Source organism: Lactuca serriola, chromosome 9 (assembly GCF_051521515.1).
Source record: "Lactuca serriola cultivar US96UC23 chromosome 9, Lser_US96UC23_V15, whole genome shotgun sequence".
Taxonomy (NCBI): domain Eukaryota; kingdom Viridiplantae; phylum Streptophyta; class Magnoliopsida; order Asterales; family Asteraceae; genus Lactuca; species Lactuca serriola.
In genome coordinates, this window is record NC_136416.1 from 32,331,262 (window position 1) to 32,349,936 (window position 18,675).

The 18,675-nt window shown below is 35.3% G+C and overlaps 1 protein-coding gene across 1 annotated transcript; it reads right to left on the minus strand.

Moving 5' to 3' along the window:
* Window positions 1-8,034: 8,034 nt before the first annotated feature.
* Window positions 8,035-9,592, minus strand: LOC145077008 (protein cornichon homolog 1-like). The gene is made up of 4 exons (XM_079022789.1): window positions 9,371-9,592; window positions 8,823-9,004; window positions 8,609-8,731; window positions 8,035-8,338 (listed from the first exon to the last, which is right to left on the minus strand). The coding sequence occupies exons 1-4, from the start codon at window positions 9,443-9,445 to the stop codon at window positions 8,245-8,247; spliced, it is 474 nt and encodes a 157-aa protein (XP_078878915.1). The 5' UTR covers window positions 9,446-9,592; the 3' UTR covers window positions 8,035-8,244.
* Between the last annotated feature and the right edge of the window lie 9,083 nt (window positions 9,593-18,675).

Sequence of the window (18,675 nt, forward strand, 5' to 3'; positions counted from 1 at the left end):
ACATCTAGCAGTCAGACTTTCGGTAGCTACTCTTCGAGGTGAGTTTCCTTCTAATAGTAACGGGTCTAAGGCACCAAGGCCGGCCCGCATAGTTGATATGTTAGTATCGGAGTGTGGGTCGAGCCCGTATCTCATAGTTGAGTTGGATTTTGATATATGCCAGTATGATAGAATTGTTTATACTCGTTGTCTGTGTGATACTTGTATGTTATGGTTGAGCAGCTGAGTGTGGGCAAGGCCCGTATCTCTCTGATAGCAGAGTGTGGGCGAGGCCCGTATCTCTCAGATAGCGGAGTGTGGGCGAGGCCCGTATCTCCCATTTAGCGGAGTGTGGGCGAGGCCCGTATCTCCCAGCTAGCGGAGTGTGGGCGTGGCCAGTATCTTCGTGAGTGTGGGCGAGGCCCGTATCTCCTAGCTATTCATTGTATGTTTGTATGGTATGAGGTACTATGGGGGAACTCACTAAGCTTCGTGCTTATAGTTTTCAGTTTTGGTTTCAGGTACCTCTTCTTCGAAGGGGAAGGAGCTGGCGCGGTAGCGGCCCATCACACACATGCCTCGTATTCCGCACTATGAGATCTTCTTGTGGATTTGTACTCTGACATTTATTATGTTTTATGAAAATGCTTTCCAGACATGCGATATCTTTTATGAAATGTTATGATCAGTGAACGTTTTACTACTAATATTTTACTAAGAATATGTTTTTCAAAAATGAAATTTTTGGCTCGAATTTTTGAAATGTTACGTTTGGGTTGTTTGGTTGCAAAACCTTGTTGTAGCTTGTACTTCTTTTTAATGTTTTCTTTGTTAGTTTTTGTTAGTCTTAATAAACCATGTCATTTAAAAGAAGCATCTATCTATGTTTGCAAGTCAAAAGAGAAATGTTTGTGCATATTTTTTCTTCAAATTTGAGTTTTGGCCGCAACATTGACATTCATCATAATGATCATCGGTCATTAACTTCACCAACGGCTATCATCACCGTTGTTCATTTTATCTTATCGTCGAAAGTACCGCTAAACCTTTTTCATCTTTATTATCATCATTAATTCATTATCGTCTTTCTCCTCATCAACATCACCGATCATCGACTTTTCCATCACTACCTCGTTTCTCTCTCTCTCTCTCTCTCTCTATATATATATATATATATATATATATATATATATATATATATATATATCTTATTGTTCGACCCTTTCACACAATATGTTGTTGCTCAAACGACATTGAAACCAATAATCATTTTCTTCTTTTTGCATGAAGATTAAGAATTTCTAGCGACTTGTAGATCAATGTTTTTCCAAATTCATCTCTACATTTGTTAGGTTTTTGCGTCTCTCTCTCTCTCTCTGTGTGTGTGTGTGTGTGTGTGTATGTGTGTGTGTTTGACCCTTTCACACAATATGTTGTTGCTCAAACGACATTGAAACCAACAATCATTTACTTCTTTCTGCATTAAGATTAAGAATTGCTAGCGACATGTAGATCAATGATTTTCCCAATCCATTTCCACATTTTTTGGGTTTTTGCGTTTTTGTGGCACAAAACAATGGATTTAAGATGTTAAACATGTATTATGGTCGTGTTTTATTCATTTATATTTACACTTATATTAGATTTTTTATCTCTACAAAAATTGGATTTTTATTTATTTATAATTACAACTATGTTTTATTTATGATTAAAAACATTATGAATTTCTTTATCATTATAAAAATTGGATTTCTTATAGATGTTTATATTCTTTAATATATGATTATACTTTAGTTATATTGAATTTTATAACATAGTATAAGAAATAATATTTTATAGTTAATGACAATAACTTAATTATTTACAACACCATATGTATATTCATACTTTTTACCATATAATGAGGCATATTATCCTCGGCAAAATCAGTTTGGACATACCGACCCGAACCACAAGCCGGAGGCCAATGCGCTAAGATCGGTACCAGAAGCAGCCTGCACGCCGAACCAAAGAAGGTTCATCTGAGCCACTCGAGTGATTGGATGATGTCACACCCCAAAACCACGAACGGCGGAAACGTTCTGGGGCGAAGGACGTCATGTACAGTATCACAATAGTGAATAGTAAACAAGAAACAACATCATCCATTGCATTAATAATATAATTTTAATACAAGTGTATTCTTTCAAGTTATATAGACACCAAAATATAAATCAGTTTGAAAGATGAGTCTTGAACGAGCTCCATCTTCTCTAAACCTTGCACCGGTACCTGTCTACTGGTAACCTGAGGATACAAATTATTTTGAAAGAGAGTATCAGCTTTAAAGTTGGTGAGATCATAAATATTTTAGTGTCTGAATTTGTAAGAAAGTATTTGTAAGTATGTGAAGTGTAAGTATGTAAAAGTTTTGAACCTCCTAGAAAACCCTATGTTTCCTAGTAAAAGTAGCATTCTACCAAGGCATCTAGTATATGTGTGTGTCTCTTGTAAGAATGTGTATTTTCCCAAATCCGACTATCATTAACCAAAAATTTAGTTTTTACATTACCGTGCATCGTGTGAATGTTCACGAAGTGAATGTAATGGGAAAAGTATTATAGTACTGTAATATTGTAATAAGTAACTACTGTTGTACTAACTACCTTAAACCAATTGTAATTTAAAGTACCATGTGATCGGCCTGTATCCTGCTACCGACTCTAGTAAAACGACGATGTAAGACGCCGTAAGAAATGACATTTAGCACCCGTAGACTTGCAAGTCTCACTGTAGCGAGCAACAAGGTGTAGGATAGTCAATCCAATATAGATCTATACGCAAACTCATACGTTCCCCAATTAAGGAGATTCTGGATACAAAAACGGTCATATCATGTAGTGTCATGCCCCGTTTAGTGGCTCACATAACTGCATGAATGTATATGTAATGTATGTGCTAGCTGTATTGTGTGTTCTTTCTCTGTCTAGCCCGTATGTATTGTAATGTTCTGCGTGTACTAGCTGTATTGTGTGTTCTCTCTTTTCTAGCAAGTATTGAAATGTACTGTGTGTACTAGCTGTATTGTGTGTTCGCTCTCTATCTAGCAAGTATTGAAATGTACTGTGTGTACTAGTTGTATTGTGTGTTCTCTCTATCTAGCAAGTATTGACTCAATGAACTGACTCATTGTATGATTCTTTGTTTTAGTAATAGTATTAGTAACTTCCTAAACTACGCCTATCGTAGTTTACTAGTAATATGACTTGTACGTATGAACATGAACGTATACCCTTGCTACCCAAGGGTATTGAATTGACTGATAGAACTTTTATGTCTATATATGTATACATAATATATAACTAATATTTAGACGACCTTCGGACGGATAACCGATGCCCTAAAGCCACATCCCAACGAGGAAAAGGAGATAAAGCGAGCTAGCCTTCCTAAGTCCTTTAAACATTACTTATATAACTATACATATACATGCATGCAATTGACAATATAAAAATGTAAAAGAAGTTTTGTAAAACCTTTGAAAAGTTTAATAACTAAGAAAGGATGACTTGATGTCAGTTTGTAAAACGATTTGAAAGCAGTTTGTTTGATAAGAACAATTTTAAGTATAAGAAACCTTTGTTTGAAACACAATTGTAACAGAGTTAGAAAAGAAACATTCAGTATGTAAGACAGTTTGATAAAGAGTTTTTAAACAAGTAAAAACGTTTTGGAAAGACATTTGAAGTAATCTATCTGGTAAAACAGCTAAAAGAGTAGTAAATCCATTTGTATGCTACTTATTAATCACATGCGATTGATATAATAACTAGCATGATTCAACTTGTATCCCCCCATAAAAGCATTTAAAAACATATAAAATATTGATTAAGGGGGGGGGGGGTATGAACTCACCTGTAGTGAGTGGTTTGGCTGAACGGACTGTATAGGACGCTAAGTGCCAAGTGAAGACTCGAACACGTACAATGATCCTAGTTAACATATAATAACACATATATGTATCCAATTAGTCTTTAAACAACTAATTAACAAAGTTAAGACATCCTAGGACATGCAAAACACCTTATATAAGTGCTATAAGTCCTAAGGATTGCATCTAAGTGTTGTAGGACATTGCTATTAAGTCTAGGGTTCAAGGGAGCCCTTCATTTGAGTTTACGTTTTTTGTGACCATAACCCATTGAGTTTACGGTTGTAAACCCATGAGTTTACGGCTGTAAACTCATGCTCCTTTGACCACTTTGTGATTTGAAGCCTCATAAGTCCTTAGAAGCATTTCTACTTGAAGTATAAGCCTATGGAAGGGATTAGGGTACCATTTCACTCCTAAATGGAGTTTACGGTCCTTAGAACATTTTCCTTTGGGTTTACGACCATAAAACCATATGGTTTATGGTCTTTTGATGTTTTCAAGCCCTTAACTCATCAAGGAAGGGATCTAAGCAAGTTTCCAAGACTTAGGAGGGACTAGAGCACACTTTGGCACCCTTTTTAGGGTTTACGGTCCAAGAACGTCTTGGACCGTAAACACCTTGATCTTGATGTTTATTATGTGATTTCTTGATATATGGAAGTGTAACAAGCCTTAAGATACTCTAGGATAGAAGTACTTACTAGGTAGGAGCTTGAGAAGGTGCTAAAAGTCCAAGAACACTAGTGTGTGTTCTTGGTGAAACTTGAACATCTACACTCTTGGAATGAGTTCACGGATGGAAGTGTGTTAGCTCACTAGATTAAGGTAGATATCAACTTATTAGGGCTAGGAAGACTTACAATTTGAAGATCAAGAAGGAAAATTCGGATGCTACTTGAGAGGATTTGAGTTTTGCTCTTGAAAAGTGAAAAAGTGTGAAAAATGGCTAAGTGCCATATGTATAGTCATTAGGGTTTACGGTCCAAAAGCCATTTGGGCCGTAAACTCCAAACTCTTGGAGTTTTTTGGAACTTTATTGATGCACAATAAACCCTAGGGCGTCCTCTCTCCTGATATCTCCTAAGGTGCTAATCCTAAAATACTCAAACTTATTCCAAAAAGCTTGAAAATTAGTAGAAACTGTTCTGACTTCTAATGAAGTGAAGGGTTGTACAAAATAGAAATTTCGGGTTGTCACAGATGAACCACCCAAAATGTTCGATGAAGTCTGGTAATTACACCAAACAACCTGTAATAGACTAACAAATATTACAGATTGTAACAGCTCATACGACAACAAGACCAATGCTTTTGTACCTTCGCCCTGTATGCATCATGACCATTAGATCAACTCCTGCTCAGCTTACACATATCTCCATTTCCCCATGCATAACAATATAAAAGCAGACCCAAACTAATGAAAAAGGTACGCAAATCGATCTAACTCATTGTTCCTATCCTTTCACTCTCTATCACGCTTCTAACTCAAACATTAGATCATTCTCCCCAGGAAGAATTCCTGACGAATGTTTACCATTTTTTTTTATGTTCTCCAGGTTTGGTTCGTCGTCATAATCATATCCCAAACCAACAATCTTATATCCAGGACGCAAAGAATCCAGGGCATATCACCATACAAATTTATTTCTTCACAACAAAGAAGATACACCAAGGTTATCAACATCGAAATCTTGTGACATGTAGATCAATGATTTTTCCGAATCCATCTCTTCATTTGTTGGGTTTTTGTGCTTTTTGTGGAGCAGAACAATGGGTTCAAGATAATAGACATGTATTATCGTCTTGCTTTATTCATTTATAATTACTACTATTTTAGATTTTTTATATCTCTACAAAAATTGGATTTTTTTTATATACGACTAAAACTATGTTTTATTAATGATTAAAAATATTATGAATTTCTTTATCACTACAAAAATTAGATTTCTTATATTGGTTACATTCTTTAATATATGATTACAGTTGTGTTTTATTCATTTATGATTACACTTATATTGGATTTTATTAATGTAGTAAAAAAATAATATTTTATAGTTAATAACCATAACTTAATTATTTACAACACCATACATATAATCATACTTTTTACCATACAAATTTATTTCTACACAACAAAAGATGATAAACTCAAGGTTGTCAAAATCAAAATCTTACTTAAGATCATTTTGTGTTTTATAAAATATGATTGTAAGATCGGATTGAGATCGAAAGATACTATCGGAATATACTAGTCTTCAAATTTACATGTAATGTCTTATTTATGTGGTACCCATTATAACTTGATGTTAAATAAGACATAATTAACTTTAATGCTATAAACATTAACCAAATTCTTGTTTTTTCATACGACAAAAATAATGAAGTATACATCTTAAGCAAAAAAATAATAATAATAATCACAATAATCATGTATAAGTATATGTATAAGATCTCAACGAAATAACATGAGTGCCACGATGTTGTACCTAATTCGAGATAAGTCGATGAAATTGTGATATTCTATGAGATTTCTTGTGACATGCAACAATAAATTTTAACTTGAATGATTGGACTTTGGAGACGCAATCATATAATAAAGAATATAGATGTGAGATCGAATTAGGTTAAATATTAAAATCCTAGTTAGGATTGTAAGATCTCATTATAATTCTTACTTTAGACGGATCCTAGTATATGACCATATCAATTATCATTTGTAGAATCTTAAGATCAATATTGAAATCTTATAAAACATATATTATATATATTATATATATTATATATTATGTATATACCTAACATAGATATACAAGAGTAATGTATGTTTACATAAAAACTATTCATCATCATTTATTCATTTAATGTGGAAAGGAAACATAAAAGGCCCAACGAGATGGACGGTGTAACAGATGGGGCAGGCCATTTGCGCCCAATGACAGGAAAGTCAATCACAGTCAATAAAATTACCGTGGTCCAAAACATAGTGGGCCTAAAGAAGATATGTTCCTGGGGCTGGGGTCTCAATAATTTCTTTGATAAAAAATATCTAAAATTATACAAAACTTGGGACAAAAAACCATGAGTAGGGGGCTAAAGAAGCAAGTTGGGTAGATTGGTCTTTTACAAGTTGACCCCCCATATATATATATATATATATATATATATATATATATATATATATATATATATATATATATATATATATATATATATATATATAAGGAAAATCAAGAAATAATAAATAATAAAAAAGATTGAAAGAATCTATAAAACTGTTATGATCGATTGCAAAATCATTTACTGCCCATTTTATGAGGCTGGAACGGGAAAAAAAAATCTGTTTTATTATTATTATTATTATTATTATTATTATTATTATTATTATTATTTTTTACCTTTTTAAGAGACATTTTGTAGGTTGTTGCTTTAATTCTAAGACAGAAATAATTTGTCTGAGTCATGAGCCAGAAATTATTTGTCTGAGTCATGAACCATGGGGTGGATCAATGGCCCACATAAGAGGAAAAGCCCGGGTAAAAATGGTTTAACTGATTTGTGTTTTATAATTTCATATATGAAAACTGATGTTTATATAATAAATTAGTATTTAATAGTATGTTTGTATCAGTATCCAAATGAATAGCAAGTTATTAGGTAGGTTTATATGGCTCCTTTTAGTTTAATTCGTGAAAATTAGTAGAAATTGATTAGGCCCTAAATTCCCTACATGGAGATAATCTAATATTGTTTAAAGCATATCAAATCATCTACTTCGTAAAAAAATACAACTCGTCTGCTCTTTTTGTAGGTAAAACTATGGCTTAGATTAAAATAAAACAACAAAATCATCAATGGTTTTTCTTCCAAAAAAAATTAAAAATTATTAAGCCGTTTAAGATTAAGAAAAAAAAAACAGCTGCAAATATAATGAATCTAACTAATGAACATCTTTATCAGAATATTTTTGCTTCTCATTTCGGTCAATTACACAAACGAAGATGTTTCGAAGATCATATCTTAAAAACGAGGCATGTAAAAGTTTTACAAATCATATTTAATTCATGTAACTATAACTATGGCGAAATATGCAAATTTTAAAATTCAAAAAGTCAAAAAATCAAATAATCAAATAATCAAAAAGATCAAAAAAAGTCAAGTCCCGGTAATCCTTCATCAATATCACCTATTACATTCTCGATAACCACTAATACCGTCCTGCACAATACCAATTCATGCATTCTACTTTAGAATTTAGAATCCAAAATTAACAACTAAATTCTTTAATTTATTACATTATGTTCAAAGCTACTACAAATCTTTTATAACAACTAAATTCTATAGTTTATGATGAACTAAAACTCTAGAACATGAGAAAGGATGTCAAGATCTTCATTAGTAGGATGGAATGGTTCTAAGATGGTGGAGAATTTTCCAGCAATCATAGATCTATTTTTCAAACAAAAAAAATTATAAAATTATATCAGGATAATAATAGTACTAAATTGTTACTTGCTAATCTCCTCCTTTAGGTTCCAAATATGTAGATATTTCTTTTGACTTTTTGAAGTCAAACAAGTGGAATTCATCTTTTTCAAGATTAAAGAAATCTCATTATATCTTGATAATAACTTGTTTGACCACAAAAGTCAAAATGAGTCTCGTGATTTTGGAACGAATGGAGGGATTTTGTGTAAGAAATGAAAGGAAACTGCTGACCTGATGACAACTAGGATAAAGAGAAATAAGTATACTGCCAGCTTGGCAATCCGATACTTCTTTTCAGCATCAACGTATCTGAAGACTTCAGTTACATCTATAAGATGTTGTCTGTTCATGTATCTGAAACAGATGAAAAGAGAACGCAAATTAAGATAGATGTCACATTCAAAAAGATGATTATTAGTAAAATAGTAAGAAGAAAGAAACTTACAACATGGAATTATAGATAGTTATTGGAAGTGTAAGAAGGAACATGAACCAATAGCCTGTCACAAGAAGAAGAACAGAACATACACCATGGAGCACCATTTCAGGGACTACCACAGCATTAATGCGAGATGATGATTCATATGGGTTCATGTAATCAGACTCCAAATCCGATAGACATACAATCTGTAAGTTCAATTGATAACATTAGAAACTACTTGAAAAGAAAGCTAAAAAACTAAACTTTCATTAAAAAGGGGTAAAACAATACCTAAAAGTTCACAGTTTTTGTTTACAAAATAAATCTATCCATTAACCATTTCATTATTTGGGATAATCTTGTAGTCCTATTGTTAGGATAAGTATCTAATTTCTACTGTTTGTATGATTATTGGTGGTTTATTATGTATATATCGTAATAATATTTATATTGTTCGATAAGGTAGAGGCGAAAAATCGGAACCCTAACCTAACATTCAACAGTTCTCATGACGATCAAAACGAGCACATATACAACGAATTGGAGTGAAGGAGTTTGTAATGATGTGATACCTGATAGAGATTAGAGGCGATAAGGACCATGTTGATGATAAAGAAGATGATCCACAAAATTACTTCCCATGCCATCAAAATTTGGAGACGATAGGACGACGAACACGCAAATTTGGAAGGAAATTGCCCCAATGTTACGTTGCCATTTTGCAGATGGAACAAAATCGAATTTGTGACGTCTGTATTGGATGGATTGTGTATTGGGTTTGAATTGCACACTGCTTTAGTAAATCGAAGCAATCAAGGACTTGTGAGACGATGGGATATCAAACTCGTCGCCAACCCGCCACACAAAATAAACCGGTATACCGACCAGGGTATACTTGAACCGAATTGAGATCGGTTCGATTCAACTCCACCAAATATTAAAAAAAAATACAAAATCACTAGATTGCATTGAAATGAGTAAACTACCGCATGTATTTTTAAATAAATAAATAATTCATTTAAATAATTTTTGCAAAATAACCATTTTTTTCTGGAATGAACTCGAACTCGTTTTTTGGTAGACCGGCTCATCAGATGTCCTCCGGAATGGCCATTACGGAGTATACTTCATATTCCAGACCCATTTTTAGTAAATTGCAACTTCTAGAAGACCCGATCCGACCCGACCCGGTTTTGTATTCCCCCGATTAATATGTTTCAAAGTTACTTTATTCAACTTTATTTATTCCGTAGGCCGTTTGAAACCTACATTCTGGAGGCACTTCGAATCTAGTAAATCACAAACATCTTCTTCTGAAAGCGTTCTAGAGATTCACTTTTTATATGTAAGTTATAATTATATGTCTTTACTGCAAATTATACATTAACATCGATATAATTTATGCAATTTTATAGGTCTCATATGTTTTTCTGTGATGTTTAGTGGTTTAAAAACAATCATATGATTACGTTTACTTATATGTATGTCACATAAAAAAAACTTAGAAATATACTCATTCTGACTAGTCTGGAACGAATCCGTAAAACATGCCTGGAATACGAAGTAACACTCAGAATATGGATTTAGATTGTTATTATCCGGAATTGTGTTCCAGAATCCATATCCGCAATTCCAGAATTGTGATCCAGAATAGTGGTCTGGTACTATGTATTTCGGAATGCCCTCCGGAACATACATGCTAAATTTTATGATTAATGGTTCTTTTGATTGTAGAATGACAGAACATACGAAGCGGTTGTGACTACAACCTGCAGACCTGAATTAGGGCAGGAAATCATGGCTCGTTTACAAAACCGACCATGTTTAGGCAATCATGTTTTGGTGGCTATTCATGTTAGATTGGAGTGTCTAAGGTCCTAACCAAATTGGTATAATGTTGATGAATAAAAGTAAAGTTCTTTTTGGGTTGCCCTCATAACTAGGAAATGACTTGGTTGATCAAAGGAGAGAGATAAAATGATTTGTTAATATATTATGTGATTAATATATTAACTAGAAATTGATTGATGATGCGTTAATTTATTATATGAAGAATAAATTAATTATAAATAGTTAGAATTGATTAGTTATTAATCAAAATTAATTGAAATTAATTCGGGTTTAATTGGAACTAATTAAAATTGCAATTGGTGAATTGTAATTGTTCAATAGTTAAAAAAAATGAGGAAATTCTAGAATAGTCCATGGCCTTGACGGTTTTGGAGCCTTTCTTAGGGTTTCCAAAAGCCTCCTAGTTGTTGATAAGGAAAAGATTTGGATTGAGATTAAATCTATTATTTAATCATTCAAATCTTGCTTTGTTCCTAAGTTACCTAGACTATAAATAAGACCCTTAGGCATCATAATTTCATGGCTCTCTCATACCTCACTACAAGAATACAGTCCTTTAATGACATGCAAAAAATGATATAAGCTAATTTATGATACGTAAATTTTGTGTGTCCTAAAAATAATTTCAGGTTTCCAAAATTTGAAGGATAGAGGACATACATTTGTGTGTTCCCTAAAATTAGTTTCTAATAAAAAAAATTAATAACACGGAGGGCACTTATCTTAAACGAGTGTTGTCTTGAAATGTCGCTTTTTAATTTTTTTTTTTCAAACGTACATCTCTAACTTAAAATATCAAAAATAAATTCCACAAAAATGCCGGACCATTCAAGCTAGGGTTTTTTCAAGAAAGAAAACACTCTCATTTCTCCTTGGCCTCTACAACAATCGATAATTCCATTACCTCACCTTGCATCGCCTTGCTGACTTCTCCTCTGACAACCTCAAGGTGACTTCTCCTCGTCGACAACCTTGGGCTCACCTAGCCTCGTCGGTGACTACGATGATTTCTCAAATTTACAAAGTACATTCTGCGAGAAAAATAGGAAGGTGGATGAGGATTGTGTTTTGTGTCGCAAATTCCTCCTCCATTAGTTGTAACGCTCGTAGATCCGGGCTAGTCTGTGACAACCCAAGAGTTTTCATTATGTAAAACCATCCACTACAATTGAAGTCAAATCTGTTTCTGCTAACTTTCAAACTTTTGGGATAATTTTGAGTGTTTTAAAGTTAGTGCTCCAGAAGATATCAGGAGATGGGATACCCTAGGGTGTAATATGTTGCAATAAGTGCCCAAAACTTCAAGAGTTTGGAATTTTACGGTCCAAAAATGGTATTCGAACCAAAAACCCTCAAGGCTATATAAGGAAAACTTAGCCATTTTGGATTCATTTCTTACATTTCCAACTAGAGAAAACCCGAATTCTCTCTCAAGGATCTTCACCCGATCACCCCGAATTGTAAGTAATTCAACCTAGAGTGTATTAAAGTGTAATATATGCCTAGATAACATGAAAAATCAGCCAAAACACCAAGGAAATGGTGTTCACGGCCCAAGATCCTCTTGGACCGTGAACACTAAATTTAGGGCCAAAGTGTGCCCAATGTCCCTCCAAACCTTGGAAATGAACCTAGAGACTACCCATGACTTGTTTAAACCTCAAAATCATTAAGAAACAAGGGCTAGAAGTGAGTTCACGGCCAAGGAAGTTCATGGGCCGTGAACTCCATTTTATGGTGCCAAAATGCCTTAAATGCTTTCCTTAAGCCAAGAGACTAGCCTAGCACTTTACCTTGATGTGTTTAGGACTCAAAACAATCAAAATACCATCACCCATAGGTGATTACGGCCGCAAACTCAAGCCAAAATGGTCCAAGGGCCGAAAACTCAAGTTAGGGGTGTTTTGATGCCACAAACACTTCCTAAGGCTTAGACTTGAATTTAGGATGCTTCCTTATGACCTTTAGGACCCTCATAAACATAAATGGCCATGAGTTTACGATTGTAAACTCATTAGGGCCGTAAACACCTCAACAACTCCAAAGAAGGCGGTCTTCCTCATCTTAGGGTAGAGCTAAGGTCCCTAAATCATTCCATAGCCTTCAAACTTGCACTTACACATGAGTAGCCATGAGTTTACGGCCGTAAACTCCCTTGGGCCGTAAACCCATGGTAGTAAACTCATGTGAGTGCCTTTATACCTTCCTATGTTGAATCACATGTGATTCCAACACTTGGTCAAGGCGTTTCCTAGTCCCGGAAGGTGTTTCCTTTCATATAGATGTTATAAACACTATATTCATGTCAATATGTGTCCTTATATGTCATTTAGGACTTATTGTGCCCCGGGACTTCATTCGTGGAACTTCTCATCCGTACGCGCATACCCGTTTGAATCACCCACATCAGGTGAGTTCATACCCCGTAATGAATCTTTTAACTATTTTAATTGTTTTAACGGGGGGGGGGGGGGGGGAATACAAGTTGAAAACAATGATAATTGTGTAAATGTTTGTTATAAACATCTTTCAAAATGCTACTTATGTTATTTATAAGTTGTCAATACATTCCAAAACTCATTTAAAGGTTATGTTACTTTATAGTTATCCAAAACTCCGTTTTTAAAGTATATGCATAACTTAGTAAATAAATGAGTCTTTTCAGTAACAGTACAGATAGAACATTAATAAACTATTATAGGTATAGTTTAGGAGAATGCTATTCATTACTTCTAGTACAATGAAGCACACAAAGAGTCAATTCAGTTCATGAGTCTATACAAATACAATATGCTTACGTGAATACTTTTACATAGATACGCTTACATGGAATACATTTACAAAAATACAATATCAATACACGATAACAGAACAGAACATAATAAGGTGCTATAGCATGGAACAAGTTCAGGATCTAACTATACCAATGAATCACAACACATTGTGATAGTTATATTGGCTTTACATAATCATAGTAATGTGTATGTTCGCGGCTTGCACTCATGCAGGGGTCGCGTGTAGTTCCTAGAATCTCTTGACAAGGGAGCATCTAACATAGGATCTAGCCATCACATTATGCCTTAACCCTCAATTAAGGAAAAATTGTACTAAAAGTAGTCACTTATTACAAATACTACAGTACTTACACTGTCAATACGACAATTACAGAAGGATATAAAATTCCAGTTTCAATATTATTAATACCTTTACCATGTGTCATATTCACATAATCGATGAGGTAGATTAGATTAAATTAATAATAGTCGTACAGTCGGGTCTTGGTAGAAGGCTACTTTCAAAACAGTCAAGTCTTGGTAGAAGGCTTCTTTTAAAAGTTAGGACCATAATGCTAATCTTATGATTCCTTAATGTATACACTATAGGATACATATAAATTAATAGATTCCGACAGCTAATAGGATGTGTGCCTTCGCTTCATTTCCTGTTCTCGTTGGATTATGGTCTTGAACTGAGTTCCTCCAATCTATTATCTACCCGAATCTATATATAATTATGCTTAGTATACATTAAGTCATCATAAGGGTACCAGGTATGGATCAGGTCATTGGACACAGAGTCAACACACAGTTTTTCTAGTACAAAACATACTTTTCAAAGTCAGTACTTTTGGTATACAAAACTAGAGATTTCCCTGATAAGGGTTTAATCCATTTTATTAAGCCAGTACAGTTTTAGAGACTTTAGGTGAGTAACTCTATAACACCTTAGTTTATACACCGTGTTTATATATAAAACTACCATCCAATAGATAGTTAAATGTGTGTTGTACGCCTTACTTCTTGTTCCTGTTGGATTGTGGGATTAGGGCAGATTCATCCAGTTAACTTTCTACCCGATATCAGATTATATATAGCAGTATAAACAAAGCTATTATAAAAGTAGTCACGGTGGTCAATATTTTACTATAAGAAATATAGGTTTTCTTAAAAGAACTTTTCATTAGATATAAAGGAACCATTACAAATAACTCCATGAGTAACAAGTGTTTACACCAGGGTTATATATGACGACGATCTAACAACCAATGGAATGTGTGCTATCCGCCTTACTTTCTGTTCCCCGTTGGGTTGTGAGCTTCGGGCAGATGCGCACAATCGATTGTTTATTTACTCTGAGTATATATAACTTGTACCCACTTAGTACTCATAGAAAGGTTTGTAGTGTTATTTTACTTACTTTCATTCAAGTAGGAAATATAGGATTTTCTAGAGGAACAGGCGAACTTTTCAAAACAGAACTTACAGCTTACATCACTTTTACATATACATTTTCAACCACATTTTACAGCTTACTCACATCACTAAAATCTTATGGACTCACCAGCTTAATTGCTGATCAACTCTTTCAAATAACTTGTATTCTCAGGAGACTATTAGACAGGTGCTCATGCTGGGAATTTAGAAGATGGAGCATTACAGCTTCAAGTCTTGTTTTGTTATTTGTTTATGACTTCTATGTTTTGTGAACACACACATTGTAAACATTTTCTTTCTAAATGAAATTGTTGTTCATTACTTTCTTACCATATACATATCTCGTGAAACTTGACATGACGTCCTCCACCCCCAAACGTTTCCGTCGTTCCGGTTTTGGGGTGTGACAGATTGGTATCAGAGCATTGTTTATAGTAAACTAAGTATATCAACCGATAAAAGATATATGTCTATAAATACAATGGGGATTTAGTGCTCTGGATAATGATATATTTAGAGTATAACTACAAGTTATAAAAATATACCTACTTAATCATACATGTACATAATAGAACTAGGGTCACGAGGAGAACAGGACTAAAAGTATTTAAAGGTTGGACATTATCGTCAACCTGAACAGTTATGTAATCATAGCTAGGATCAATATAGCCTGATCAACTATATTCATTCAAGATGTGACCAACATGTGTTTGAGAATGATGTGGTGTTGCAACAGGGTTTAAACTTACCAGAACACCAGTCAAGAGAACGCCAGAACAAGTACAGTTAGAGTTAGAGTACTATGGGAGTATTCTATGATACGATAGCTCGATAACAAGTTTAGAACATACCAATTACATTACGTTAGAATACTATAGGAGTATTTTAGTCCAAATAAATAATTTATGTGATAACTTAAAAGACCCTTGCGGATAGGTCTATAATCTTACAGGGTATATTCATAAAGTTTTATATATAATCAAGATCTTATAGACATAGAATCTGTGACCGATGCTTCGCTATCCATTCCTCTTAAGGAAGTAGTGTTGAGGTGGGATCAATTATTCGAAGGTCTATTTGATTTTCAATTATATACAATACAAACTGGTGTACTTTGTACAATTATAGGAGAATTCTGTAAGGATCACCCCATAAAGTTACCTTAAAGCTCATAGGTTCTTTAGTCACTTTCATTCTCGCACGACAAGCCCAGACAAGCGTAACCACTTCCTCATAGTAGACAACAGAAGAGTTTAGGAGGAACAAGGACAAGTTCATGAGAAGTTTTTCAAGGAAAGATCAGCCGAAGTAACCAAAACGTCTTACGCGTCACACTAATAAATATTAATTAGGTTAGTTATTCGAGCGAGTGGAAACACTGCTCACATTACATGTGTTAGAATTATTTTCTTACATGCAGCTGGTAACAGTTATTCAGGGAAACATATATTCATGAGAGGATAGTTATTTCAAATTCATAGAGTTTATTAGGTATAGACTCATTTATGAATTGTTTCTAGAATCCTGTGGAAGTCATGACCCGATACATCTAGAACTAGGATAACCTTGTCTTTTTAGCTTTCGGCTTGTGTCCATTGCTATAGACTTATTCCGATTCATCTTTTTTTCTTTTAGCAAAGATGCCTCCTCGCAAATCACCCAGACACAATACTCCGATAACTCCAATACTGCCTCCTTCGCAAGTCGATATGGCAACGATAAACGCTGTAGTGGCCGCGACTGTGGCAACAGCCATGGCCCAATATCACCCCACCAGTACAAGTGGAGGTGAAACGCCTACCGATTCTACTCAAGGTGAGGTCCTTGTGCGCCCAAGAGAGTTCTCTTACAAGGACTTCACCAGATGCCAACCATTGTCCTTTAATGGGACTGAAGGAGTCATTGCCCTCATGCAATGGTTCGAGAAGACAGAGTCGATTTTCGAAATCTGTTTATGCCCAGAAGGAAGAAAAGTGAAGCTTGCTGCCTACACCTTCTCTGGCAAGGCCCTAACATGGTGGAACAGCCATGTTAAGTCACTGACCCTATCAGTAGCAAACTCAATAGGTTGGGAAAACCTAAAAGAGTTAATGCGGGAAGAATACTGCCCGTTAGGCGAGATTCAAAAACTGGAACAAGAGCTATGGGATCTCACTATGGTCGGCTCAGACATAGTGACCTACACAGACTGGTTCAGCAAACTAGCAGCTCTATGTCCCGAGATGATTACCTCAGAGAAGAAGAAGATAGAGAGATACATTTGGGGTTTGACTGCTCCGACCCAGGGAAATGTGCTGTCTTCTAACCCAGCCACGTTCGATAGTGCTAAACGCTTGGCTCAGCGACTCATCGATCATGGAGTCTGCCATAGCGTAAAAGTCCCTATTCCCGAGTCATCTAGGGAAGAGGACTATAATCAGAAGTCGGGGAAGAAGAGGAAGAAGAAGCAAACAACACAAGACACTCCGCAAGAGCAACAAGCGAGTATTATGTACGCCACAACGACGCCTACTGCTTCAGCACCTGCCAGTCGTTATGCTGGAAACCTTCCGAAGTGTGGAAAGTGCAACTTTCACCACACTGGAGTATGCCGGGAAATGCAGTGTATAAATTGCCACAGAAAGGGACACACAGTCCGTTTCTGCAGGGCACCGGCTCAACCGATCTCCCAAGTCCTCGGAACTGAAGAAAACCAAGCCTGTTATGGCTGTGGTGAGACTGGACAACGTCAGAGGGACTGCCCAATAATAAGGAACTCAGGAGCGGATGGACGCATTCTGATGATCACCGCAGGAGAATCTACCCCGGAGTCGTCGACGAGTAGTGGTACGTTTTTTTTTCAAAATAGTATTTACTTTTAAAATTAATTTATATTCATATAAAATTAAAATTTGGGGATGATACTTAAAAGTAACCATAACAACTCACATGTTGAAATAGGTCGTAATATTCAAGAGAACTAAAAGATCCTTTAGAGAAGCTATTATGGCTCACCATATACATCAGGGTTATGCACAACTAAGATGTTGCAGACTTAGAGTGAGTGACTCCGCTTAGGTCCCCTTTCCTTAATTGGTTGAGGATTTGAGGCAGAGATGCTCAGTCGACTGCCTGGCTCATCTTAGGTATTCACAACTTGTGTATGACGGGCGATGGTAGTGGTACCATGGAGGATCATGGTTATAAAAGTATCCCTTTAGTTAGTAAAGCACTTTCATTTGTATGTATGCACACATAGCGGTACTATACGTAGGAGTGTTAACTTCACATAGAAAATAGGAAACACGAGATCAGTTACAAGGAGTGCATTGTTGAACATACTAGGAGTACATTATCAAGCATGCCAGGGATGCATCGTCGTTTATCAGATGTTTCTTTCATTTGACCAAAACTTTGTGCAGTATAGAGTCCGTTGTTTTCTTTCTTCATGAGCTGGCGTGGTCCTCACCATACTAAATTCATAGGTTTCTATCACTTCGATCGGCAAGTTCTCGAAACTTTCATCATTCGTATCGAAAGTCCGACTTGAATCAGAAATTTTATCTTTCGCATTCTAAACCTTCTAAACCCCCAAAGTACTCATGCGAAGAGTACTTTGTCCTCCGGAGCCTTATCGTCAGACGTCCGCAGACCGTCATGAAATACCACTCGTCTAGCAGACCAAGTTCGAGCATAGAGGCTATGGACGAATACAGCCCACCTATTATTTTTGAATGTATACGCAAGGGTGGTATATGAGTGTGATTACGTAGATCTAGTATGCGTGTTTCCGCCCTATCTCCTGTTCCCCGTGGGTTGTGGACCTGGGGAAG